The sequence below is a fragment of the Aspergillus novofumigatus genome (genome assembly GCF_002847465.1).
Source record: "Aspergillus novofumigatus IBT 16806 chromosome Unknown P174scaffold_9, whole genome shotgun sequence".
Lineage (NCBI taxonomy): Eukaryota > Fungi > Ascomycota > Eurotiomycetes > Eurotiales > Aspergillaceae > Aspergillus > Aspergillus novofumigatus.
In genome coordinates this window covers 538,687-563,248 of record NW_020194282.1, presented here as the reverse complement: position 1 = coordinate 563,248, position 24,562 = coordinate 538,687, and the positions used below count along the sequence as shown (strand labels likewise).

The window sequence follows — 24,562 nt, the reverse complement described above, 5'->3', positions numbered from 1 at the left end:
ACAGTAGTGGCGTTAACTATTATATTCCTTGTAAACGGGGATTGTCCGAGACCTTGTTTTATCCAAGTTGAGTGTGGATTCATCAGTCTATCAACATTTTTAGATACCACTGACTTAATGAATGGCAGTGTTTTATCTCATTCTCGTGATCCGATCCTCAAGGAGTTAACGCCTGCACCTAGGCAGCTCTATTTCACAGTTGCACCTAGCACCGTTCTAAGGACCACGAGCCTCTTCCGGGCCAGCCGCACCATCCAACCAAACAACCTCCACGTTCGGGCCATTTGAGGCTCTCTGCAGAATGGCTGTGTATGATTGGTCGGCTAACGAAGGCAAAAAGAGGAGGCTGAAGTTACTCATCTGCTCCGAACCAACTTAGAAACTCTATGAATCCCTATTACTTGTATGTGAATGGATTCTCAACGAGGGGATCCTTCTGATTAGCCTTGATCTTATCGGTCTTGTGATGTGCATGGCTCCATGACGAACCAGGGACTGTCGAAAGAGGCTCAAACTCTCCAAATTCTCCAAAACTTTGAACTCCTGGAGCTTTGGCCTCAAGAGGTCAGCCTGCTACGATCTGCCCTCTTTCCCCTCAGGACTACGAATTACGTGCTCGTACATGAGCGAAGAATTCTAGGGTGAGTCTGACTTCCCGATTAGTGCCTAAGGCGACAAGGCTGCAAGCCTCGCATCGATTAGGTAGTCTTCGTGCCTGAAGGCTCGTTTCTTACATTTTATCCCTGACCGTATATTCTGGTTCCACCAGCTCTACAGCCCACAGGAAGAGAAATTACCAGGAGGATTTGAAGATTATTGACCGAAAACAGAATAAAGTTCCTTGGTTAGCAGCGATTTCAGATAGACTGATCCTCAACACATGATAATAAAAGAGCAAATCCCTGAGTTCAGGACATATACTACCCTAGACGAGTACAACAGGGACTGGGTGACTGCCCAGCTGGAGACTGGAAAGTCGCCGACCATCCCAGGCAATGACGGAGACATCAATCCGCCCATGAGCAGTCGCCGGTTGATATTTCCGCCTCAGGCGCCTCGACGCCGGGATACGACCCTATACGAACCAGTCCGAGGTTTGAGTGTTTGCGATGTCGGAGACTCGAAGTTCAGTGTTTTCTCCTCACTAACCAGACAAAGAAAAGTTTCAGAAGATGAGAGGGGGTAGGTAGATATCTAATCATTGGTTTTGCATCCGCGTGTGCTGATCTGGCAGGCTGGCAGCATAGCATCAGCATCAGCATCAGCCTCTAAAGTGGAGTTCCAGACTTCAGGATATCCACGCAAGCGAATGTGACACAAATAACGGACCAGGTGTATTTCCAGAATCCGAGCTGAACTGATCGACAGCTGTTTTCTGCAGAACTCTTGGCTGTTATTATTGGTTCTTGGTCACCTTCCCCTCCCGTGTGCCCCACTTGACTTTGGCCTGAGGCCCAATATACTAGGAATCCTCCCGGACAGTTTAGGTAGGAGATAAGACGGTGACAACCACCCTAGGAAGTGGCAACAAGCTTATCTCGTATTCTCTCTTTCATTCCAAAAACGTCTTTTGACCGAGGTGTCTGAGGTAGTCTGGTCTATCTAACGGGTTTGTGTTCATTGTCCGATTCACCTGACTTAGTACTACCCTACCTGACGCCTTGGCTTTAGCCTTGGTCAAACAATCCTTGTTACAATTACACGCCTGCTGCACTAACAGTACCAGGGTCCTAATTGCATGATTGGCTTGATAATTCTTCCCCCGTCTGATCTTCATCCAGCATGATCCATCATGCGCTCAGCTCTCAATCATTCTCAAGGAAGGTAGACTTATGATCATATCATTATTGATACCTATCCGGTAAGCGGATCTATCCATTAAACCAAGTCAAGCCAGTAAAGCGGGCCGCCCCGATTGACCCGCCTGGTTCATTCCCATCCCAGTTGACCAGAGTAAGACGAGTAGATATGAGGCATCAACTTTCTATTCTGGGATTACTAGAAATAGTAGGTGTGAAGTTCATTGAACTGCAGGATCTCACAGACAAGTCACCGCATTGCGTAGGCCAATAATATGAAAGGTAGCTCACCAGTTTGGTTTCACGGCTGCAACGTGAGTGGTTCTAGACTGGGCATATGGCATTGCATCTATTACTTCATATGCAGTATAATAGTGATGCGATAGCTTTATAGCTGTGTTTAGTTATATTATTCCCTAAGTACTGACAAAAAGCATCCACAAACACATTTCAGTACTTTAGCACAATCTTAATTCAACATACTGTCCATGCAGTGGTCGGACACTGGGAGTACTCGCAAATCCACCTTGTCATCCAAACCTACCTTAGTCTTTGCAAATGGACTGGTATTATCTTGCAGAGTTCTACAACCCACCGGTCGTACAGGCAGCACAAACAAAGCCTCCCTGAGCCGCACCCAATTATCACTGAGAGCAAACGGTGGCTTGGTCCGAGGGGCTTGATTGGATGACTGCCTCCTACTTTGGTGCTTTTGTTCCGGTTTCTCCCTTTCGTGCGTTGTTAGTTGTCGGTGCTTACTGCTTGTTTATACATAGAAGCTTATGGATGGAGGTATAGATTCGCGTTAGGAATGGGTCTGGGCTGATGACGTTGACACTGACAGCTGGCAGTGCGAGTTTTGTAGCGGTATGAGAACAAACAATGATGCTTTAGCCGACGCATACATGCTAGTTACGAAAGGATGTGTGTATGCATTATCGTACTGCATTGACAATACTACAGCTTCCCCTTCTGACGTACCTGCTCCTGTACCTTCTTGACCCGTTCCCACGCCTCCAAGGCAAACGGCCCGGTCTTCTGCGCGTATTCCTGCGCACGCGCACTGCTGGCCTGGCGCAGAGCATATCGCGCCGCGATTCCCTGCATGATCACCGAGCTCCTCCACGAGAAGAACGCATCACCCCAAAGGATATCCGGCGTGGGGTCCCACCCGGCGACCTCGCGGTACCACCGCAAGCAGTCCTCGCGTCTCGGCAGGCCTGGCACCACGCCGGGCTGGAACTGCTCCGTCTTGTGGTCCGTCCCGTCGAGGAAATAGGGGCTAGTGAGATTACAGAAGTCGGACAGCGGGTGGCCGACCGTCGCCATCTCCCAGTCCAGGATGCCGATGACGCGCGGCTCTGTCTTGTGGAAGACCATGTTGTCGATCTTGTAGTCGCCATGCACGAGGGTGCCTCTGTCGAGTGGCTGGGTGGCCTTGTCGGAGAAGAAGCGCACCATGTCCATGAAGTGGGGCAGTTCGCCAACGGGCTTCTTGGTCTCGACGTCGACGGCCTGCGCCTGTGCGTTGGACACGGCGGTAAAGGTGGCGATCTGGCGGTCGTAGTAGCCGGACGGCTTGCCGAATCGCTCCAGGCCGACAGACTTGGGGACGACCCGGTGGAACTTGGCTAAGGTGCGGACTGCATCGCGCCATCTGCGCCTCTTAGTATCTGTCTGGTCCTAAATAAGAGGGCTAGACGTACAGTGCGGTTCGCTCTTCTGCGCTTACGCCAGGGATGGCAGGATCCGTGAATATTCGGCCGTCCAGGAACTCCATGATGTAGAACGGAGTGCCGATTATATTGCTATCCTCGCATAGACAGTATGCCTTGGGGACAGGGACGTCGGTCTTCTCTAGCGCGTGGATGATCTTGTATTCCCGTTCGACTTGGTGCGCTGTCTTGGACAGCAGCTTGCCTGGCGGTTTCTTTCGTAGGACATATTGTTGCTTGTCCGAGCCGGTGATGAGGTAGGTGGGATTGGATTGCCCGAAGCCAAACTGTTGAAGTCAACATATCAACTAAGTGAAGAAAGAGGATTGACGACTTACTTGTTTCACATCAATTGGCGTCTTGATGATAGGCACGTTCTGGTCGAGGTATCGCTCCAGCGACGGGATATCAATCGGTTGGCGTACAGCTCCAGCCATGACGCCAACTTTCAAACAATACAAGGGTAGTTGATTTAGAAATCCCTTCTCCCCAGTGTCAACCCGAACAGGTATGTAAAAACCGGAGGAACCTGGAGACAGAAATAACCCCGGTAATAAGAAAGCAGGACATGCTCCAGGTCAGCTCCAGCGCTGCGGACCGAGGCAAAACAGTCCAATTGGCAGCGAACCCCATTTCTCTGGCCCGAGCTTGCACTTGCGGGGCGTCGGAGCTCGGTGATTTGGACTTGTGCCTGAGGCTGAAAATTTAGCACAATAAGAGCAAACATGCCAAGCCAATTAACAACGCGGTGCGCGTACACCGCCAGACGCGTCTACCATACATGCATCTTCTGCTGGGTCAATTATCATAGCTCTGGACAGGCACACCGCAATTTCTTTCTCTTCCATACATCTCGCAATCCCAATCCAAGTTATGACAAAAGAGACCACACCACCGCCTCAGCAATCCACAGCTCCCACCCACGAACCTCCCTCTCTCCCCGCCTCTCCCCTCGCCAAACGAACAAAACCCGACTCCAACAGCACAGCCAACACCAACAAGATGACCACCGGCACAGCACCCGCCGTCACCTCCATCTCTCAGCCCTCCCTCCCCTCCTCGTCAAGAAACTCACCGAGTCCGCACAAGCACCCAGCCGCGGGTCCGCCTTCGCCGCAGGCTACGACCTCTACAGCGCAAAGGAGACTGTCATCCCGGCCAAGGGTAAAGCCCTGGTTGACACTGGGCTTGCGATTGCCGTGCCTGAGGGGACATGTATGCTGCTCCTATCCTTTCTTCATCTTTCGGAAGAATGGAATGCTAATTAGTTGACGAACAGACGGCCGCGTTGCTCCCCGGAGTGGCCTTGCCTCGAAGCACTTCATCGATACCGGGCGGGCGTCATTGATGCTGATTACCGGGGTGAGGTGAAGGTGCTGTTGTTTAATTTCTCGGATGTGGATTTTACGGTTAAGGTGGGGGACCGGATTGCGCAGCTTGTGCTTGAACGGGTAAGTTTTTACCTGTCATTCTGGGCGTGTTGATGCTGATGGTACCTAGATCTATACGCCCGAGGTGATGGTCGTGGAGGAATTGGAGGAGAGCGTCCGTGGGGCGGGTGGGTTTGGAAGCACGGGTCTTTAATATAAACGAATTTGGATTATTTACGACATAGAGAGACATGACAATACTAGAAAAATGACAGGGTACTCATAACACGTTCTATTCATGAGTTAGGTCTATCAATAAGTCTATACGAAGTAGTACGTCTAAATCATGCACTCGACTATTGAAGTCCCGCAGGCAAATCTTCCTTTTTCCATTCCCGCGCCTGGAACTCCACATCCGGCTCCCGCAGGAACCGCGCATTCCGCACAACCCTCACCTCGGCGGCTTTCGTCCGCCGCAAGTACTCCCTCTTCTGCTTCTCCCCCTCGCTCAAGCCCGGTTCAGTCTTCTCCGCAGACGCAGTGGCGCGGAGCTCCACATCACGCGCTTCCAGGGTCCTTTCCAAGACACTGTGCATGCTCGCCAGCACCTTCACGGTGGCCTTGGCGAGAGGCAGATCGGTGGCTTGGACGTCGTCGGGGAGACCCACGACTTGGTCGAGCGGAGGGTGGAGTCGGCTGCGAATACGGCTTCGCGGAGCCGGGCGACCGTCAGGGCCGCGAACATGTCGCCTGTGCCGCTGAAGAAGCAGTCCAGGGCGGGGACGTCTACGCGGAAGAGCCGAGGGGAGCCGTCGGATTTGATGGTGGAGCCGATCACGGTTAGGTTGTCTGTGGTGGTTTCTGGGGATGAGGAGAACTGGGAGATGCGGACGGAGGTGATGATGACGTGTGGGACTGAGTAGGTGGTGTGGATGGCGGTGATGGCCTCGGCGAGGGTGCTGAGGGAGGTGATCTTGATTCCGGAGAGGACTCTAAGGGGACGTGGTCAATAAGAGTGTTACCGGACTAAAGGCAATGGCTGCATCCTTACTCGGCTTCGAACTGATTGGGAAGAATCAGATCAGCGTGATGGATGATCTTTTTATATGCAGGCACTACATCCTCATTGACATATAGCCGGCCCTGGTCGCCCATGACAGGGTCTAGGACTGTAGGTTGGTTCACCGTTAGCGGGGAATTCAACAACGACAGAGTTGAACATACCCCAAAAAAATGAGCCAGGGTTTGACTCGGCCTTGCGCTGCAGATCTAAGCCGATAGCCCCTACTGCCTCTACTGCTGCAGCACTGGGGCATAACCCGACAACATGACATCAAAATCCGTGAGATGGCTCTGGCAGAGACCCTGATATAGGTCGCTAATCTCTTGGGCTGTTGACCTTGTGCCTTTGAATTGCCTGTAGCCGGTGTGGTTGCCTGTTGAATGTTAGTTGACTCAATCTGACAAAGGATATATAGGGTTGATTACTGAAATGGACAGTATTCAGGGCGGCGACATCACACCCCAGCAGCTGCATGACCAGCGTAGCCATCTTGTTGCCAACATATCTGATGCCATTAGTCGCTGCTCAATTCATATTGCCACGGGTGCACGCTATAGATGACAAGAGGTCTATATCCTGGCGCACTTGGAGGGGTACAGTGACACAGCAGGGAGTACGTACCCGTAGACAACCTGGCTCTCCTCGTCAGTACCTGTACTCCGACTATGATCCCATCAACCAAAGCTGGAATCAAGGTGGGCAAATAGACTTACATGACTCGCAATGGCAAGTACCCTTGTTTCAGGTACTAAGCTGTCGGAGGACATGGTATGCAAGTACGGAGTTATAGGACGCCGATCTTTCAATGTAAAGAAGGAGAGATTATGGTGAAAAATTGTGATGTTCCTTGATCATACACAGCTCATAATAGTCCGAGCTCGAATCAACTACATCAATTGTATCTGATACAATGAATCAATCACTACTTAGATAACTTAGGTATCTGTCCTGATGACAAAATGCGGATGGAAGTGGAGGGAATTTTCTGGCGGCATGATTGGCCAATCAAGGCTCGGCTCGATTTCCTGCACTGTCCATGTACCCCGATGTAGCTCAACGGTAAATGGCTGGTGGAATGGTACTGATGGGTACTTCCCTCCTGGTTTTCCGCTTTCTGAGTCAGGGGTCAATCGGACACTTTGGTCACTTTTCGGTATGAGGGAGTAGATAACTCATATAGTCTCATTACTCCCATTCCTACGAAGGATGATTGCATCATAGAAAGAAGCTCACTTGCTTTGCGATCGTCACAGGATGGAGTCTGGACTCTGGATATATACTCCGTACTCCGTAGACCACTGACCATTGCCCATATGGCCATGGGCCATGGACAGGTCCTAGCTCTGCGGATTCTCCGAAGATGTTCCCCTTTCTTCTCTTCTAGTGTCGACTTCTGTGGAAGAGATAGTCGGACCTCTGCAGACGAGAGATCCACTCGTCCAGGTTCTACTCGTGGCCAGACCGTTCCTTGGTCCATTAATGGTTGCTATATTTACGCTCGGTGCTATAATGCCCAGTTTTAAGGCATCTGTCTCAATAGACTGACGCCAAAAGCACTGATTTTGCAGGGCGGTCCGTACCACCAGCAGCCCTAGGCTGAATAGTCCAAAGTTAAACTCTGCAGTCACACAGCGGTTCTCGTTGTTGCTGCAGGTTGTCTGTCTCCTGAAGGTTTTCGTGCTCTTCCTTGCTTTCTGTCAGACTGTCAGACTGACAGGCATCCTATTCTTTTCTCTCTTCTTTCTTGTCTGTCAACGAGGCTGGATCATGATTCTCTTATGCCTCCGCCGGGGCAGTCTTAATCCTTCTGCTGTCCTTTCTTGATTGATGATTCTGGGTAGTTTTTGTACTAATAGTCTCTCATTTTCACATTCGTTGATGATATACCACCCACCAGGTCAAGGACCCCAGAGACCATGATAACCACTGGCCTCTGACACACTCTCTTTTATCGCTTTGAGTTCAATTCCAAGCCATTGTGGCAATGTCATTCGTTCAATTCTCTGCCAATATGGAGTCGTTCCTTCATTCTAGTCCATATAGGCCAAGCAGACCATCGCACTTGGGTGAAAGTGTGAGACCTGATGTCTGCAGTACCTCACGACATCACCAATCCGGCAATCCAAAATGCACATCTCAATTTTCGACCTTGGTTACACTTCTGATGGTACTGCTTCTGTCGTCGCTAGTTTCTACGGCTGCGATTCCAGATGACTCTCACCCACTAGCTCATGGCATGTTCCTATCTCGAAATGAAGCCCGTCACAACGGAAACAGCGTAACGGGCGAACATCTGGATAGTGGACAATCCCGATACGGCAAAACCTGGGCCATCGAGAGCAGTCTGGCCGACGAAGCAGCCACGCTACCCATCCTCATCGCCCCCGAGGAGGAGGTCGATGAACACACTTCATCGCACCTGCACGCCCGCTCCGACTCCAGCACCGACTCGCTGCCGACACCCTTCGACACCAGTCTCTCCAACAACTTCACAGCCGACAGCTGCCCCAAATTCTTCAACGACTTCCTCTCCAACTCAACCGTCACCTCCTGCTACCCCATCTCGCTCCTCCTCCACGACTCCACCTCCTTCTTCCACACTCTCACCTCCGCAACCGCCACCTCGCACGTCCTCGACCTCTCCTGCGCCGCCTCCGTCGACACCTGCACCTCCATCTTCAACCGCCTCGCCACCAACCTGCTCAAAGACGACGCCTGCGGCAAAGACTACAAGCTCGGGAACCCGCTCGTCGCAAACGCCTACACAGGCTTCATCACCTACGAGCCCGTCTACCGCGCCGCCTGCCTCAAGAACCCCGACACAAACGATTATTGCTTCGTCGACGCAGCCACCAACGCCTCCTCCCCGCAGAACCTCGACACCTACTCCATTCCCGCCGGGTACCCCACCGACGAAGCCCCCTGGCCCACCTGCAACGAGTGCCTGCAAGCCAGCATGGATATCTTCAGCCGCTGGGCGCAGGTCGACGGCCAGCCGCTCACGACCTCCTATCTCCCCTCTGCATTGGCGCTGAACCGGCACTGTGGCGATAATTTCGCGAATGTGAACATCACCGTTGGCGAGAAAGCAAAAACGACGTCGGGGGCTTGGAGGCCCGCAGCGGTTGATTGGCGGTTGGTCGGGTGGACGGTGGCGCTAAGTCTTGGGATGTCTCTGCTGTGATTCTTCGCTGTGACGCCTGTCGCATTTCCTTGTATATTTCGCTTCTCTCCTTACGTATATGGTGTCTGTCGCTTGTTTGCTCTTCTTCAGGTCATGGTTGCATGGATAACGACAGCGAGTGTGGATTTGGCATGTTCTACTTCCTTGGATGTTCACCTTACTGTCAGATTTATATAGATTTAATGTAATAATAACACCTACATGCTTCGTGCCTTAACGACATTGATTGCTGGAATTAAGGAACAAGGTCATCATTATGCTTCATAGTATTTCAAGTATCGACACTGAATTGAATAACTTCATCAAATATCATACCGCCATGTATCGCATGCCATATCGCCTAGAACAATACACATGAGGTGTAACCCACCTCCCCACTCACATGAAAGAAAAAAAAAAAGGGAAAAAAAAAAAAGAAAATGATATCCAAGAATTGTATAATCGAATAGATATATTCACTGTCGTTATATGTAATATGGACGAGAACACTGTAGTCAGGACGTTAGGTGATTTCAGCTTGGCCTCGAGGCATTGCCAGTGGCGATTCCGATGAGAGATTGCGGCGCCCCCAAACTCGGCCCCGTCGATATAGGGCTTTGCGCTGCATCCCTCTCGCGTCGGACTCGGAAGTATGCCAGTTTATTGAAGCGGCTGAGTTGAGCCCAGAAGTGTCGGCCGGCGGGGTGAGCAGCTATTCGATCCAGAAGATCGGCTGTTGCTTCACGAACGGTCTGATCGGGGTGAAAGAGGCCCATGCTGATGTAGAAAAGACCAGCTTGGCTTTCTGGCGTCACCGTCAGAAGCTGGCATATGCCTGCATAGTCCTTGACTGCATGGGAAAAGGCAAGGTAGATAGCTCCAGCGTCGGCATGAGATAGCCGCAATGTGCGCAGCCGATCATGGTGATGGTGCAGGTCAGGTTTCTGGATTGGTCTCGCGGGATAGTACATGGCCGCGATGTCCTGTATAAACGAGTAGTAGGACCGTGTCGTGCGCCAGCCTTCGATTCGTGACACAGAGGCGATCAATTCTCGCTGCTTCGTTGCCTCGTCGGGCCACACATAGCCATGGCCACGTAGCGTTGTGGGGTCCAGGGGATCGGCTTGGACACCACTCGGGCTCTCCGGAGATAGCTCCTCGTTAGGTCCGATGATGTAGAGATTCGACGCTCCGTACACGGTCTCCTCGAACGCAGCCGCGACGCGCGTGAATTTGGTAATGTATGCGCGCCATTTCGCACGAATCGCATTCTCTCCGTAACGGTTAGTGATACTCCGTTGGACGTCTTCCATGAAGGCGTTGTCACCGGTGGGGTCCGGATGGGCGCTCGGCGTGTAGTTTTGGAGGAAAGAGCTCTGTTGAAAGTACAGTAGACCCTCCGTAACCGGGGCGGGCTCGATGTGGCTGCTGATTTTCATTCTGCCGGTGGGAAGATCGCACAGGAGGTCCCACCATTCGGGATGATTTGCAAAGGTGGGATTCGTTACTCCAGCGATAAAGCCAGGAACTTTCAGCAGATCATCGATCTTCGTCAAGTCGGTATAGGGAAAGGCATGTCTCGTGAAGCCACGTAAGATCCCACCGGATGCAAGAGCGCAGGCGGCCAGAACTGCCTCCGCTACTTCGCCCGAGGGCCGATTGTGGCCCAAGAAAATCACCCGTTTCTGGGTGAGCATGGCGTTGACAAGGACGATGATCGGGTGCGTATAGGAACCATTGGTGGTCAAGTGCGGGTGAAGGGGAAAGGGCTGAGGTGCTGCAGCATGAACAGTAGAGAACGTCTGGATGAGCTTGATGAGAGAAAAGTCCCCCACAATTTCGGGCCATATAACAGTTGGCACTTTGACAGGAATGGGAATGTCATTGTAAATGACTCGCGATTCGAACTCGTGGGTGTCGCGGGGAAGCGCATACCGAGGGGCGGGTTTTTTGGGCGATGGCGGGGTGTCTTCCGCAGGCTCTCCCTCCTCGATCAGTCGCTGCTGGATCATCTGCTCGAATTTTTCAATAAACATGTCCTTCGCATTACTAGCCTGCAAAATCTGCCGTTCCAGGAGCGAAAGCTTGGGCATCAATGATAGATCCATCTCGTTAACGGCGTTGTACAGCGTCGCCAGAGTCTCGGGGTACGGCGACTTGAAATAGTCCTCCAGCGCCAGTAATAGCAAGGGCTATGATGCCAATGGTATGAGCACATGTTCATCTCAATTGAAGACGGGTGAAATCACCTTGTAGATATGAAGGAATGAATGGCGCGTACAGATTGCCATCGCCTTGACGACCGCACCTCTGCAGATGAAATCAGCTCAGTGATTCACGACGCTGTGGAGCAGGAGAACAAACCGTCTGACTGTGTTATCTTGCTTTGTATTCACAAGATTAAGCACGTACATCAACGGTGGCCCCTCGCCACCATCGTCTTCCTCGTCGCTGCTCTCTTCTGTGAGAGCATCGGTATCTTCGTCCTGGCTATTGTCGTCCGCTTCGTCGCCTGGGTTCTGCTCTGTCCTTGCCCTTTTCCGCCGTTTTTTCTTCGCCGTTGTTGAATCCTCGTCCTCTCCCTCCGCACTGGTGTCTTTGTGCAAGAAAAAGATGGTCCAGTCTTGGCTCCGTACATGCGTCTGGTCCGGGAGCATCAATTCCGCAAGCATGCTCTCATCTCCGCTGATGGGCGCCGGATACTGATGTTCCATGATCGGACCCCGGTCAATGTGGAAGGACGCGACGAGGATGTACTCGACATGGCGCTCCGATGAGTGTAAAGGATATTGTGACTTGCATCGTCGGGGTCTGGAGGCACGAGGGGCAGCGAGATGATCTCCGGAGGGCCGACGCAAAGATCTTGAGCTGCTGGGAGATCTGTTCTTGACGACCGAGGGGGATGGAGACAATCGGGGCAGGCCATTGGACTTCGACGGGTTCGATACGGAAGGGAATGGATGCGCAGCATCGTCGGACGGTCGGAACGGAAGAGTGGTGGTCATTTTCGGTAGTGAGGGAGAAAAGCAATGGGAGGATAAGAGATACGGGTAGGACTGCTCCTAGCAGAGAAATGGGTATAATCACCGCATATCTCGCATCAATGGACATTAAAGAGTCCTGAGTAAGTAGGATGCCATGGCCAATCTGCTAGTTAGTCAGTTTGTGACCGATCGGAAGCTTAGTCGATCGTCGTTCGTCGGTTCATTTTCAGGGGGTTTCACTTGCGCAGTCGATCTGAAGGGAAAAAGGGGACAACTCAACCCATCGAACCAAACCACCACGTACCAACCATCTCCACAGCGGGGAAAGTCGACGGGAAGCAGTGCCAGGACCAGATCAATCCCATCGTGAGGTCGCGACAATATTCCGTTGTCCCCTTGCATGGCAGGAAATTAATCTAAGACTACTTCAACCACACCTGGTGTGATTCGCGAATAGACCATGCAGGTACACTGATCCGATGTGTGTTTTAGACTCCAATCTCCCACTGTCTAGTCCCGCAAAACGACCATTTCCACCCTCAGCAGATGCCATGTTCGCAAGCTGTGATTCGGATCTTCTGGCAGATTATGCAGACGGGGAAGCCGTTTGTTAAGACCGCCTTACAGAGTCTTGAAAGATGATGCGATCGCCAATGATATTGTGAACGGCGACTGAGCCGGGATTCATTTATTCAGAAACGCGAAAGCGATGATAGTACCTGTCTGTCTGCGCTACGACTTGAGAACTACGGTAGTTTCAATAAATATCCAATCCCTTCTTCCCTCGTGCCAATCTCAAAAGGAGAAAACTCCAGTCCTTTTCACTCTGAAGAGGGCACCAGTGTACCGGGAATACTATCGAATCGCTAGAAACTCCGCGCGTTGGTGGTCACAGAAGGCCCTGCTGAGGTGACAGAGGTCTGGGACCCGCTCTAAGGTAATGTGTTTCCCCTTATTTGAGGAGAACAACGCCTTCGTACCAGTTGCCGAGTTCGCAAACACGTTGCGTGGGTTCTCAGGAGGATTTGTCAAGCCCTCTCGTCCACTCAAACATGCAGTCCAGTTGGCTCTGGCAGATTGCGAAAAGCAGCACATAGCAGCATTCAGAGTTGTCGAGAAAAGCGCAGCATCTCAAGCCGATGGCTGTCGATTACTCCTCGTAGACCGGTTACAAGGCCTCAGGACGAGCGCTATGCTGGAGCATATTCTTCCGTCTCTCATCATGTTGGCATCATCTGATCCATGGCCCTGAGGCATTGAGTCGTTGCCGACCTCAGTGTGGCCATTTGACTCCACTGGCTATGAAGACCATCCACATGCTTTATTCGGCTTCAAGCACAGTTTCCGCACAGCTCCTCTTGGGCATCTCATGGTTTCATTCCGTTGATGGAGGAAGCAAAGAAGGGATTATCGTAAGGACGAAGAATTCCCGGAAAAACCCAACTCGTGGAAACTCTTGTTATCTGTCTCCAGGCTTCAGCATCAACTGGAGGATCAAGATCCCCCGCAGACGCGCACGTGCGAAGAAGCGGGCCGACTTTATGCCGTCATCCGTGCGGTGTTTTGTTTGTTTGTCTGGTCCGATGCATGGTTACGGTATCGCAGAGTAGACGCAGATAACCTCAGCATCCAATGCAATCTGAATCCGTACTACTTGCTTCTGCTGCTGATTGAAATTCTGGAGTACAATCTACAAAAGATATCTAGGATTATTGAAAACCGTCTAGGTCGGAATTCACAAAGATCTCAGATCATGGTGTGCTGCTTCCCCTCGCCGCAACAGCTGATAGCCAGATCATATCAGGCTGACCACAAGACTATTGCAGGGTTCAAACACACCCTTCCGGCCATCGCCCTTATCCTTTGGGTCTCCTCGAGCTTCTCCCTTTCGCCGACCGTCTACACCCAACTCACCGCCCACACAGATCCGTCCCAGCACACCAGGAACTGCAGGAAGCTCCCCGGGGCGAGGATATACTCCAGTACAGTCACCAAGCAAGTTGAATCAGACATATACAGTTGCAGACGACGATGGATCCTCTCCGAAGAGTGATAAGCCAATCCCACAACCCAAATTCACCAGGGAGGTGCCGTCATCGCCGACCAAAGGAGCAGACGCTCCCGATGATTCCTCCTCCATCATGGAAGTAAAGACTGCCAGCATGATGGCTGCTTCGAGCGACGCCGCTGCCAAATTGACGCCGGCACAGTTGAGGGAGATCCGCGAGGCATTTCAAGTCCTCGATCGAGATAACGATGGGTCCGTGAACAAGGACGACGTCGCTGATGTGCTTGTGAATATCGGTAAGTCAATTGCCTTCTCTGTTGCTCAAAAAGGTTGGACTAATCCGAGTCATAATTCAGGCCAGGATGCCTCGATAATTTCGCAATTCTTCCCTCCAGGAAGCGACCAGACGATCAATTTCCCTACATTTCTGAATATCTTATCTAGTCTACTCGCGCCTCTTTCTTCTCGCCAGGAGCTCATGAATGCCTTGGCTGCTTTTGACGACGATGATAGCGGACAGATTGATGTTGCAGAGCTTCGCGATGCACTTTTACACACAGCGTCGGAGGATGGACATTCACCGTTGACGGAGAAGGATATCAACGAGGTATTGAGTGGATTCACCGGACGCAGAGTGTTTGGTGGGAAAGCCGGGAAACTGCCTGGAGGAGGGAAAAGAGGCGAGGTGCTTCGCTATCAGGAGTTTGTTGATAGCGCCATAGGAGGATCAGCAAGTGGGCGCCGTGATCCTGATACCATCGCGAGATAGGACTATTCGTTAGTAGCTGTGATCTTGGATATGGCGTTTTGGAAAGGCGGCGAGCTTGTATTTACATAGGAGATGTATTTTGTATACTTAATTTTCGGCTCTGGAAGCTGTGCAACGACGTATATTCTTGCTGATTGCATCCAAACAGAAGTATCCTACCTCCCTTAGTTATTGAAGACATCCATGGGTTGCCCCTACACATGACGTTTCTGTTGGCGGGCCGACGGGGTTATTTACGAGGGCCCAGCATGATCCATCACAACCACCATCTGTTATCTCTTTTTTTCTTTTCTATGTGAGGCATTGGAAAATAAATAATAAAGAAGTAATCTCCAGATTGAAACATCAATAATCTATTTGTGGCGCGTCGCGTGTCCCCGCATTCCTCGATCGGGAAAAAGCCCGCCATGCCCAGAGATGCATATTGGGTGCGGATCGTCCGAACCTGCATCTAACTACGTTTCTTATCCCCGGATACACTACTAGGTTCTCGGCACTAACAGCTTCTTATTTCTTCTTCTCATCCTTGGCTGCTGTCCTCATCGTCAGGAAGATGGTCACTTTCCGCGACCGTTTCAGCAGAGATCGTGTGCGCTAAAAAACAAACCCCTGTTCCATACTCATACAGGACCAGCCATGTCCCAGCCAACACAAGCCCAGCTGAATCTAGCCGCTCTTGCGGGCTCCTCTTCACCCCGGACGATGCGAACTTTGCGAAAGATACAGTCGCATCAGATCCTTTCGTCGAATCCTTCTGGGTTTAGCGGTCCGACATCACATCTTTCCACTGCGCGCTCGTCCGTCAACGCCGAGGAGTTGGCGCAACCGGCACATTTGGATTCCCCTGTTCGGCTGCGACACCGTCGGGCTAGGTCAAATAGTGACGCTGGCTCTGGCGAACGACCGATCTTACAGACTCAGAAACGATCGGGGAGGAAGACAGGCTCGGGGTTTGGGATCAAGAGATCAGTCTTGGAGACGCTGTTACGGGATGGACCGCAGAATGGGGACGTCGACGATGCACTGAAGGAGCTGAGATACCTTGTCCTGTCAACAAGGGTGGAAGCAGATGGTGATGGCATGGTATGTGGATGTTTGCAACTGCGCTGAGACGGGTAGGGGGAGAATGAGCCTGCCATGCTAACATGTCTGTTTTAGTCGACATATCGCGTTTACCTATGGCTCACACTACTCGATATCCCTCCTCTACCAACCGACGAATACCTCTCACTCATCCATCGCGGTCGTTCGCCGGCCTATACCAAGATCCGTAACGACACATTCCGCACCCTAGCCACCGACCCCTTGTTCAAGCGACGGGTCACCGAAGCCAGCCTGATCCGACTACTCAACGCCACAGCATGGAAGATTCACGATGCGAAGGCCAAAAAGCGACCGAAATCGCGCCTATCGACCTCCCGCAGGCGGGAAATGGAACTTTTGATCAACACACCACCGAGCATCGCAGAAGAAGAGCCTACAGACAACCTCCTGATGGGAACACCCAGCAGCGAAGCCATCACCAGCGAGTCGGCGATCTACGTGCAGGGAATGAACGTTCTCTGCGCGCCCTTTCTCTACGTGGCGCGCAGCGAAGTCGAGGCCTTTGCGCTGTTTTACTATTTCATTACCAGGGAATGCCCAGGCTATATCCGGGGCGCCATGGACGGCGTCCACCGGGGTCTGCGGCTGGTCGATCGATGCCTCGAGATCGTCGAGCCCAAGCTCGCCGCCTATCTCTTCTCTAAGGGAATGCAAGCGGAGCTCTACGCCTTCCCATCTGTGCTGACACTGTGCGCCTGCACGCCGCCACTGCCCGAGGTGCTCCACCTGTGGGATTTCTTGTTCGCATATGGCCCACATCTGAATATTCTATGCATCGTTGCGCAGCTGATCCGGATGAGAGACACCATTCTCGATAGTCCAAGGTATGTTTTCTTCTCTTCTCCAATATCAACAAGTCACACATCACATTGCTATGCATGGACGAATCGATTCTGACCAATCACACAGCCCCAACAAGATCCTCCGGTCCTTCCCGCCGCTCGACGCAAAGGAGATCATTGCCCTGACCGTCCTCATTGTCCGGAAGATTCCTGATGCTCTCTATGCGGAGTTGATCGATCATGCTAAATAGGCCCGTTGGTCGTATCGCCCATGTAATATATCAGGTAACATGTATTATCTACAGCTTGCATATTGCCTTTTCTTTTTTGTCACCCGATTGGGTTATGATGTTTTCCCTGTTGCTTTGTTGTGTTGTGGCTACCTGAGGGCTTTCTGCCTTCTGCATGCGCTTGCCATACCACACTGGACTGTTACTGTTATACTGAATGAATAATGAGGCAAGGAAAAGAGACGCAAAAGATGCATTGAATGGAACGGGACGAAATGCATGTGCATGTATTGTTAGATCAGAACGATTGATGAATGATGACTTTACTGTTAATTAGTCTAGGCAATGAACTTTTGACTTCCGCCAGATGCGACGTCCACCTCTAATTGCCCTCCCTGACGCCCAGAAGCAATTGCATGATGGAATTTCAAATGGAAAGCAATGATGCAGGAAGCAGAATCAACCCCATTCAACTCAGCAGACGAAGACAAAGAAAAGAAGCAAGTATACATACGCTCAACACCCAGATGCTATGCATTAGATCAAATCGCCACCGCCGTCTTGCTCCCCAGTCCGGACCCGTTCACCACAAGTGGCTGGCATCTATCCCTTTCCGTCTCCCTCTGCGGCCCGCCGTTCCTGTAAACCGTCCTCGGACCCGGACCCGTCCCCGGCGCAGGGGTTATATCGCCCTCAACCGTCTTCCTCTCAGGCTGATTGTGTCTATTCGGCAGATAATACCCTTCCCTCGCCGCATACCCCTGGCCCTGGCCCTGACCATTCCCATGACCCGAAGAAAAATACCCGCTCCGATCAATCTTAACCCTGATCTTCGCGCCAAGAAAAAAAGCCGTGTTATACAGGGCGATGGCGCGCTTGGCCTCGTCGGCAGAATGGAAAGTGACGCGCGCAAAGCCCTTGCAGCGGCCTGTATCTGGGTTCAGGGGCATCTCGCACTGCTCGATAGTCCCTGCGTCCTGCAGGAAGAGGGTTAGGTCGTGCGGGGTGGTTGTTGGGCTGAGGTTTTGGATGAAGATTGTGCGGCGGGGGTGAAGCGCGGTTGGGTCTGGGTTTGGGTTTGGTCGCTGCTTGAGGGTTTGCGCGGGTAGAGGGTGGTGCTTGGCTGAGGGGTGTTGTTGTTGTTGTTGTTGTTGTTGTTGTTGGTGTTGCTGGTGGTGAAGGAGTGGTCGGGGTGAGGAGGGTGTAGCGGGGGATAGGGTATGTGGGGAGCATGGCGAAGGCGAGAGTGTCGCAGAAGGAGTGGCTTAGGGATGGCGAGTGGGGGATACTCGGTAGTTGGTCGGTGAAAATGGGGACGAACGGCTGGAGATACGGGGGAGGTGGAGGGGGCATGGCCATGGGATTGATGACCTGTGCATACTCTGGGCCCTGGCCCTGGTAAGCTGGGGCTGGAGCTGGAGCCATCGAGACGAGCGGAGTGCTGCTCTCGTTAGCTGCATTACACTGACCACAAGGGAAGGGGACGCACTCTGGGGAGATTGGTGAAGGAGGGATGGCCAAGTTCTGCGCCACTCGAGGAGGAGTCGAATAGCCTGCTACGTATGCCGGGGGGATCACACAGCTTGGGCTTTTCGTGGGACCGGCAACAGGCCTCGTAGGTGAGCTCGTTCGAGCCAGAGTGACGACAAGACTCTGTCCATCCCATCCGTTGGTGGAGAGTCTATCTGAGCGTTCGGTTAGCCGTCAATTTGTTTTCATGCTCTGGTTTGACATACGGTATGTGCGCCATGCTTCATCTTCGTTCTTCACGATAATTTGCCCCAAACCAGTGGGAAACCCGTGCTGGTCGTCGTATACGACTGCCTGTCGTATATGCAAGGCTGTCTGGCGTACCATGTCCTTGAGCTCTTGCCAGCGGCAGTGCGCTGGGATCTGTTCTCTCAGTAAGACATGCCATCTGGTTCAGCTGGAGGAGTTTGATCGGTGGCTTACACCCTGGAGAAATAGAACGAACTCTTCATCTGATGCTCGAGCTCGAGCTCGTCCTCTGTCGCGCGGAGGCATGATGATAGCTGAGTTGGGCCAGCTCAGGGATCTGCAGCAATTGAACGTCCCGGATGTCTCTTTCTCCAAGTTGGAAAGTCAAGAAGAATTCTTGAACTCAGGCAACCTCCCACTCTATATGCAGCGAAACGCGGATAAGTCAGGCTGGGTCACTGCCCGAAAAAGCAACGGTCTGGAAAATTGGTGAGAGTCAGCATGCGTGTCTGACGGTCGATACTCAGTCAACAACTAATCAAAGGTAGTTAGATAACCAAGATTGGTAATTCCTACCTAAAGGCCTGACTGTCCCTTCACGTCAGGGGTACTGGTGGCAAAGTTGAACCTGATGGGTACCTGATGGCTGAAGAGGACGAATGGAGTTGGGACGGGATATAACGCGAACCCCTGGCTTTTTCGACAATGAAAGAAAGAAAATAGAAGACCAAAAGGGAGCGAAGACAAAAATCAGGTCGTTTTATTCTCTGCAAGTTTCAAGGGAGATGATCGTACCCCGATATGAATTCAATGTTGGAGAGACGGTGTAGTGACAATAGTAGATAGAAAGAGATCTGGCGTCAACAGCCACAGGTTCGTCTACTCGTCTAGCGTGGAGTGAAATTGGTGACTTGCCGATCCGTAGATGGGATGTATCAACTTCTTGATGGAGGAAATCGAGTCTGTCTGTTCTGCACAGAGGAATTAGTGGAGCGGTCCAGAGAGAAGACGATATGTCATGCATCGATCAACTACGACAGATCAGCTAGAAGACACGGAGAACAATTCTCGAAACAAAGGAACTCTTTTCCTGAAGGTTCTTTCGGTGCCAGATAATTTATGTGGTGTAGAAATAGTCGTCTAAGTCGTCTTACATACTCCGACCTCTGGTATGAAACCGAGGGTGATCAGGTATGCTGGGAGCGACGCAGTAGTCTCTGTCACTCAGTCACTGTATATCTACGAGGAGGACACTGCGCTTGGCGTCTCCAGGTTACACCGCCAGACCTGGACGAACACGAAAGAATGGCTACTGGTTAGAGAAGACGAGGCGGTCCGTCACCTGCATTTCGTTCGATTGATTCAGTGGGAGAGACGGTTGACGATGGGCAGGTATTGCTGGTTTGGGTGCCAGACCATCTGCTTCGATGAGTATCCCTCGACCCAAGGCAAAGAGATGACGATGGTGATGAATTTTACAGACTAGAAATCCTTCAGAGATCCAAATCTGTCCGTGTGTGCGGGTTCTCCAAAAATAGGCATGATCACTATGGCCTTGTCAGCGATGACCAAGGACGAATGATGCGTCGATAAGCAATTGACAGACAATAATGAGCTGTCTGGCCACCGAAGAAATGCCTTCGAGTCATCCCTTGATTCAGTCCAATTCAGTCTTTCACAGAATCCATCCATCATTCGAGGCCTTTCCGAGATCTGTCAGGGATCACCCTTGGACTGCCTTGGTGCATATGAGCTATCAACCACTGCCTCGCCACAGTCACCGCTACAATTTCTTCGCTTTTTCCAGTCTGTCATTCGTACACATCCGACAGGCAAAAGAATGTCGCACAACACACAGAGGCGCCTTATACAGAGAGAGAGAAATAAAGAAAGCTGCTCATGGGAAACCAGAGTTGAAGTGGAAGGGGAAACAGGCCCCCTCTCCACCCCCAAAGAAAATGACTGACTAAGACTAGGGGGCTGAAGCTGTGCAGGATGCATATATGTCAATGGCTCAGCTGAGATAATGATACCTGACTCATCCGGGACTTGGATTCCAAATGCTGATGCCTTTTCTGCGAGAGTTTTCTTTGACGTGGTGGATGTCTTAGCTTGCATTGTTCGACAGTTTGACGGAAATGGAATAGAAACAACGACTTAACCTTTCAATGACTTGAGCTTATTGTCTTTGTCGTGATATCATACTTTATGTGGACGACCTTATGAATTAGGGATAAGTTCTCTACAGATTGTGCCTGTTCCTGGTGGTCAGGCGGTTGCCTTTGAACCTCCTGAGTATGTACAACTCTTTTTTTAGTCATCAAGAGTCTCAAGAAGTTGAGTAGATTCATTAGTGAACATCCTTAGTATAAGCATATGCCTTTATCCACTTTCTAAGACACCTAGTATCATACGTGCTGTTTACTAGTAAATAGGAATATGATCTTTAACATTTAAATTTAACATTTACATTCAGACTGCGGAGATCCTCCATATCTTACAGTTACTCGTGAACATAAAATACAATAGTTGCGCAGATCAATCAATAGATTCTCCCTGCTGCTAAAGTAATATTTCCCTTGATAATTGCTCCACCCCTGGAGATTGGCTGCGGAGTCATTTCGCCAACTCTGACCAACTGATCTTTATGATAGATAGTTCGCATAACTTATTGCTAATCACTGTGACAAGTGGACATAGCATATCACTGCACGCTACACTCACAGCCTTGCAGACTCGTCACGATCTGGAAATGGTATGTCCATGGGATCTTCCAGAAAGTCCTGCTGCTGTTCTCTCGTCATCCACCACAAGAACAGTGGAGTGATCCACTCGAATACCCTAGAAAACACAGCGCCCATGTCATGGGCCGGCATCCAGCCTCTAACGGCGGCCTGGTGGGCGGCCTCTACTTTCTTTCGCTGAATGTCTTCGAAGAAGCGGAAGCTGGCCTTGGGGTCGTCTACCCCGTACCGCGAGAGGACCTCGGCGAATTTGATCGCATCTTCGAGCGCATGACCGATACTCTCGCCTTTTGGAGGCATCTAGTGCAGAGTGCGTCAGTATGACAGTTTCCTAGGGTGAGAGATAACCATTACGAACCGCATGGGCAGCGTCTCCCAGAAGTAGCACCCGATCTGTGGCCCACTGCCCGTTCGGCGGGAGCAGGTAGATCGGATAAAACGTCCAGTCCTCCACAGCCTCGATGAATTTCTCAGCGTCAGGAATAGCCGACTGCTGCGTGATCCTCCTGCCTTCCTTCCGGACCATCTCCTGGTCCTTCTCCAGCAACTTCCACCCTTCGCGGGACCCTTGCTCCTCCGTCCGCATCAGCACAACCACGTAGACGAGCTCCCGAGCATGGTCGCAGAAGGTCGTCATCACAGACCCATACCGCGACATCAGCAGCGCTGTATCCTTGAAAAACGGCCTGCCGTTCTCCCCAAGCACAGCCTTCGCCTTGACAAAACCATACGCCGCCGCAACCGCAGAGTACGAAGGCTTGCGATCCGGCTGCACATGTACCCCCGCACAGCAGAATGGATACCATCGCACCCCAGCACCATATCCCCCGCTGCGCTCGTGCCGTCCTCAAAGTAGACGCTCACCGCAGTCGCGCCGGCGAGCTCCTCCACCCTCACCAGCTTCTTCCCATACTCGATCTTCACGGCCGGTAACCGCGCAATCACCCGCAGCATCGCCTGCAGGAGCTCATACCGCATCACCCGCCACCCCTTGTACCCGCCGAACCCGGTCCCCTCGGGACCGGTATAGTCGATCGTCCCGACCTGCTTGCCCGTCCGCAGGGAGAGAATCTGGATGGCATCGACTTCGCAGCCGGCCTTCGCTTGCTTTAACTCGTCCAAGACGCCGAGCATGTCCAGACATCGGAGAGCCTTCGGGGTGAGATTTACCGGCCCGCCGAGGGTGCTGGGGACGCTGCGGAGCTCGTAGACTGTGATGGTTAGGTTAGTTTGAGCTGAGGAGAGAGCCTTGGAGATGGCGATGGCGGAGGCAAGGCCGCACATGCCACCGCCGACGATGATGATGTTTTTTTCCATTGCGTGTACTCCGTAGTCTGTACTCGTATTCATTCAAGCATTATTTCATGCGGTTCACAACCATGTCAAGGGACCTGGCACGCCATGTTTTTATACTTTTGACCCGAAAAGAGGTTAGTATCTTGCAGGAATAGGAATGCGAATACGAGGACTAAAGAACAGTGCCACGCCACAGAGGTTTACTCGTCCCGTTGCTTTTGCTGTGGCGCATCATCTCGATAGAGTCCATACGAGGAGCTGAACTGCTGAAGTCTGCCTAGGTAACGTGCGCGACTGTGTTTCCAAGAATAGATAGACCGACAAGCTTGGTTGAGCTTAGCAGTAAAACTTTCGATACAATCATCATCAACAGTGGTCCGAACAGCGCCGAGAGTCAAATCAAACAGTCATCCGCCATTTATCTAGATCTCAATAAACTGAAGATGAGTGCGTACTTGCGACTTGATATGGCTGCACCATCCACGGGGTAACTACGGTTCATAAACCGTAGAGCTCAGACCCGCTGATCAGCGCCTTATCCTAATCAACAATCAATAGTCGAATCTTCACCCCACAGGCCGCCACATGGGCTGATGCCGGGGCTAAAAGCGGTTCCCTCGTTCCCCTCCCTGCGTCTTACAAAGTCGGCTGATACCCTAGGCAGAAACATAAGTCACTAGGAAGAAAAACCAGAAAACAAAATCAGGAAATTCTCGAGACGGCCGGCCCGTTGTAAATTGCTACTGTGTGACGCAAAGCTGAAACGCAGGTCACGGGGATCGACAGCAAGGGGGAGGGGTAGCAGGAGATAAGACCCCCTCTGCGGAGTATCCCTCATCTAACTAGGGATGTCCTAGTGGAGTACTCCGTAGACAGTCTCAACTCTGGAGTTTGAGTTTCGAATGAATGAGGGGTGCCTGGAGAACTCTGCACGGCATGTTGCACAGAGCTTCTACTGTATTTCTGCCCTCGTCGTGGTGCCATTCGTTCCCCGCTTGTAATGTGAGGGGAAAGGACTGCAGACTGCTCTGCTTGAAGAACAGACGAACCGAGGCGCGTTGTTCTGACGGAGGAGGCTCAGCTCCAATCAGATGTATGGAATGAGGAGTATCAATTGCCACGGAATGGATCTTTGGTTTTCGGACTTGCTTGGTGATTGGTGCTGATCTCCGGAAGCTGAGGATTCACGTTATGATAGACATGCCGTTATCTAGGCTGGGGAACTGACGGAATCATCTGCTTATATGATTGGCGGGTTGTATTCCTGACTAGCTAGAGTAGCCTCTTAAGAAAACAGAGAGGAGAATAAAGTGTACAGTAACATGAAGGAAGCCTTCTGGGTATTATAATGATGAAAACATGTCGCTAAGCTCAGACTAACAAGAGAAAAATCCCAGTAGCCATACAAAGGAAATAAAAATTGTACGCAGGGTACATTGCGATCCATCAATTCGGGTTCGCTAGAGGGATTCCTCCAATCTCTGCCATCGTCTTCGTCTTGTGCTGTGCCGGGTTGGCTGCGTAGGTAGAGCCGACAAGCTGGAGCCAACTCGAGTGTGCCGTTGTCTCGATGTCAACACATATGGCATACCATCTTGCGAACCATATCGTCAAAAGGATGTATCGTCGCAGTGATCCAATAAACGTACAACCAACGCATGACGCAGACAGTGAGGCGAGAGTTGTCAGGCGATGAGACGGGTACTTTTGAGGGATCGATCGAAGGGGGTGCGAAAGTCTGTGATTCGATATTATGCAAAGAATCAACCGTCCAGTGTATCCCAATAATATCGTCGAGCGAATGGCGAATAGAAAA

General features: G+C 51.6%; 9 protein-coding genes across 9 annotated transcripts; 4 read left to right on the top strand and 5 right to left on the bottom strand.

The window, feature by feature from the left end:
* Nucleotides 1-2,714: 2,714 nt before the first annotated feature.
* P174DRAFT_413709 (phosphotransferase family protein) lies at nucleotides 2,715-4,072 on the bottom strand. The gene is made up of 3 exons (XM_024824363.1): nucleotides 3,853-4,072; nucleotides 3,506-3,801; nucleotides 2,715-3,456 (listed from the first exon to the last, which is right to left on the bottom strand). Exons 1-3 carry the CDS (start codon nucleotides 3,949-3,951, stop codon nucleotides 2,757-2,759), a joined length of 1,095 nt encoding a protein of 364 aa, XP_024678289.1. The 5' UTR covers nucleotides 3,952-4,072; the 3' UTR covers nucleotides 2,715-2,756.
* A 315-nt stretch (nucleotides 4,073-4,387) lies between these two features.
* P174DRAFT_464106 (dUTP diphosphatase) lies at nucleotides 4,388-5,098 on the top strand (the record flags this gene model as incomplete). The annotated part of the gene is made up of 4 exons (XM_024830347.1): nucleotides 4,388-4,526; nucleotides 4,559-4,729; nucleotides 4,832-4,965; nucleotides 5,015-5,098. 4 exons carry the CDS (start codon nucleotides 4,388-4,390, stop codon nucleotides 5,096-5,098), a joined length of 528 nt encoding a protein of 175 aa, XP_024678288.1.
* A 142-nt stretch (nucleotides 5,099-5,240) lies between these two features.
* Nucleotides 5,241-6,421, bottom strand: P174DRAFT_464105 (pyridoxal kinase; the record flags this gene model as incomplete). The annotated part of the gene is made up of 5 exons (XM_024830346.1): nucleotides 5,241-5,504; nucleotides 5,549-5,876; nucleotides 5,936-6,145; nucleotides 6,182-6,320; nucleotides 6,373-6,421. The coding sequence occupies 5 exons, from the start codon at nucleotides 6,419-6,421 to the stop codon at nucleotides 5,241-5,243; spliced, it is 990 nt and encodes a 329-aa protein (XP_024678287.1).
* Nucleotides 6,422-7,958: 1,537 nt separating this feature from the next.
* Nucleotides 7,959-9,131, top strand: P174DRAFT_378274 (uncharacterized protein; the record flags this gene model as incomplete). The annotated part of the gene is made up of 1 exon (XM_024822822.1): nucleotides 7,959-9,131. One exon carries the CDS (start codon nucleotides 7,959-7,961, stop codon nucleotides 9,129-9,131), a length of 1,173 nt encoding a protein of 390 aa, XP_024678286.1.
* A 389-nt stretch (nucleotides 9,132-9,520) lies between these two features.
* P174DRAFT_507353 (AFI1/MesA family protein) lies at nucleotides 9,521-12,456 on the bottom strand. The gene is made up of 3 exons (XM_024831374.1): nucleotides 11,475-12,456; nucleotides 11,360-11,420; nucleotides 9,521-11,302 (listed from the first exon to the last, which is right to left on the bottom strand). The coding sequence occupies exons 1-3, from the start codon at nucleotides 12,113-12,115 to the stop codon at nucleotides 9,644-9,646; spliced, it is 2,361 nt and encodes a 786-aa protein (XP_024678285.1). The 5' UTR covers nucleotides 12,116-12,456; the 3' UTR covers nucleotides 9,521-9,643.
* A 1,221-nt stretch (nucleotides 12,457-13,677) lies between these two features.
* Nucleotides 13,678-14,999, top strand: P174DRAFT_304324 (putative calmodulin). The gene is made up of 3 exons (XM_024821629.1): nucleotides 13,678-13,850; nucleotides 13,921-14,398; nucleotides 14,459-14,999. The coding sequence occupies exons 1-3, from the start codon at nucleotides 13,848-13,850 to the stop codon at nucleotides 14,869-14,871; spliced, it is 894 nt and encodes a 297-aa protein (XP_024678284.1). The 5' UTR covers nucleotides 13,678-13,847; the 3' UTR covers nucleotides 14,872-14,999.
* Nucleotides 15,000-15,507: 508 nt separating this feature from the next.
* P174DRAFT_413700 (TBC domain-containing protein) lies at nucleotides 15,508-17,008 on the top strand (the record flags this gene model as incomplete). The annotated part of the gene is made up of 3 exons (XM_024824362.1): nucleotides 15,508-15,954; nucleotides 16,030-16,799; nucleotides 16,885-17,008. The coding sequence occupies 3 exons, from the start codon at nucleotides 15,508-15,510 to the stop codon at nucleotides 17,006-17,008; spliced, it is 1,341 nt and encodes a 446-aa protein (XP_024678283.1).
* A 521-nt stretch (nucleotides 17,009-17,529) lies between these two features.
* On the bottom strand, nucleotides 17,530-19,012 carry P174DRAFT_435054 (RNA-binding domain-containing protein; the record flags this gene model as incomplete). Its single annotated transcript, XM_024825910.1, has 4 exons — nucleotides 17,530-18,251; nucleotides 18,277-18,672; nucleotides 18,724-18,880; nucleotides 18,941-19,012. The coding sequence occupies 4 exons, from the start codon at nucleotides 19,010-19,012 to the stop codon at nucleotides 17,530-17,532; spliced, it is 1,347 nt and encodes a 448-aa protein (XP_024678282.1).
* A 2,044-nt stretch (nucleotides 19,013-21,056) lies between these two features.
* On the bottom strand, nucleotides 21,057-22,767 carry P174DRAFT_435053 (FAD-dependent oxidoreductase; the record flags this gene model as incomplete). Its single annotated transcript, XM_024825909.1, has 4 exons — nucleotides 21,057-21,123; nucleotides 21,431-21,750; nucleotides 21,809-22,219; nucleotides 22,315-22,767. 4 exons carry the CDS (start codon nucleotides 22,765-22,767, stop codon nucleotides 21,057-21,059), a joined length of 1,251 nt encoding a protein of 416 aa, XP_024678281.1.
* Nucleotides 22,768-24,562: the final 1,795 nt, after the last annotated feature.

Coding starts and splice junctions, on each gene's coding strand:
- P174DRAFT_413709 (XM_024824363.1), bottom strand. CDS start 3,951: ATGGCTGGAGCTGTACGCCAACCGATTGATATCCCGTCGCTGGAGCGA. Junction 3,802..3,852: donor CGCCAATTGATGTGAAACAA/GTAAGTCGTCAA, acceptor TGACTTCAACAG/TTTGGCTTCGGGCAATCCAA. Junction 3,457..3,505: donor GCAGAAGAGCGAACCGCACT/GTACGTCTAGCC, acceptor TAAGAGGCGCAG/ATGGCGCGATGCAGTCCGCA.
- P174DRAFT_507353 (XM_024831374.1), bottom strand. CDS start 12,115: ATGACCACCACTCTTCCGTTCCGACCGTCCGACGATGCTGCGCATCCA. Junction 11,421..11,474: donor CAAGATAACACAGTCAGACG/GTTTGTTCTCCT, acceptor TTTCATCTGCAG/AGGTGCGGTCGTCAAGGCGA. Junction 11,303..11,359: donor CATTCCTTCATATCTACAAG/GTGATTTCACCC, acceptor TTGGCATCATAG/CCCTTGCTATTACTGGCGCT.
- P174DRAFT_304324 (XM_024821629.1), top strand. Junction 14,399..14,458: donor TGATGTGCTTGTGAATATCG/GTAAGTCAATTG, acceptor GTCATAATTCAG/GCCAGGATGCCTCGATAATT.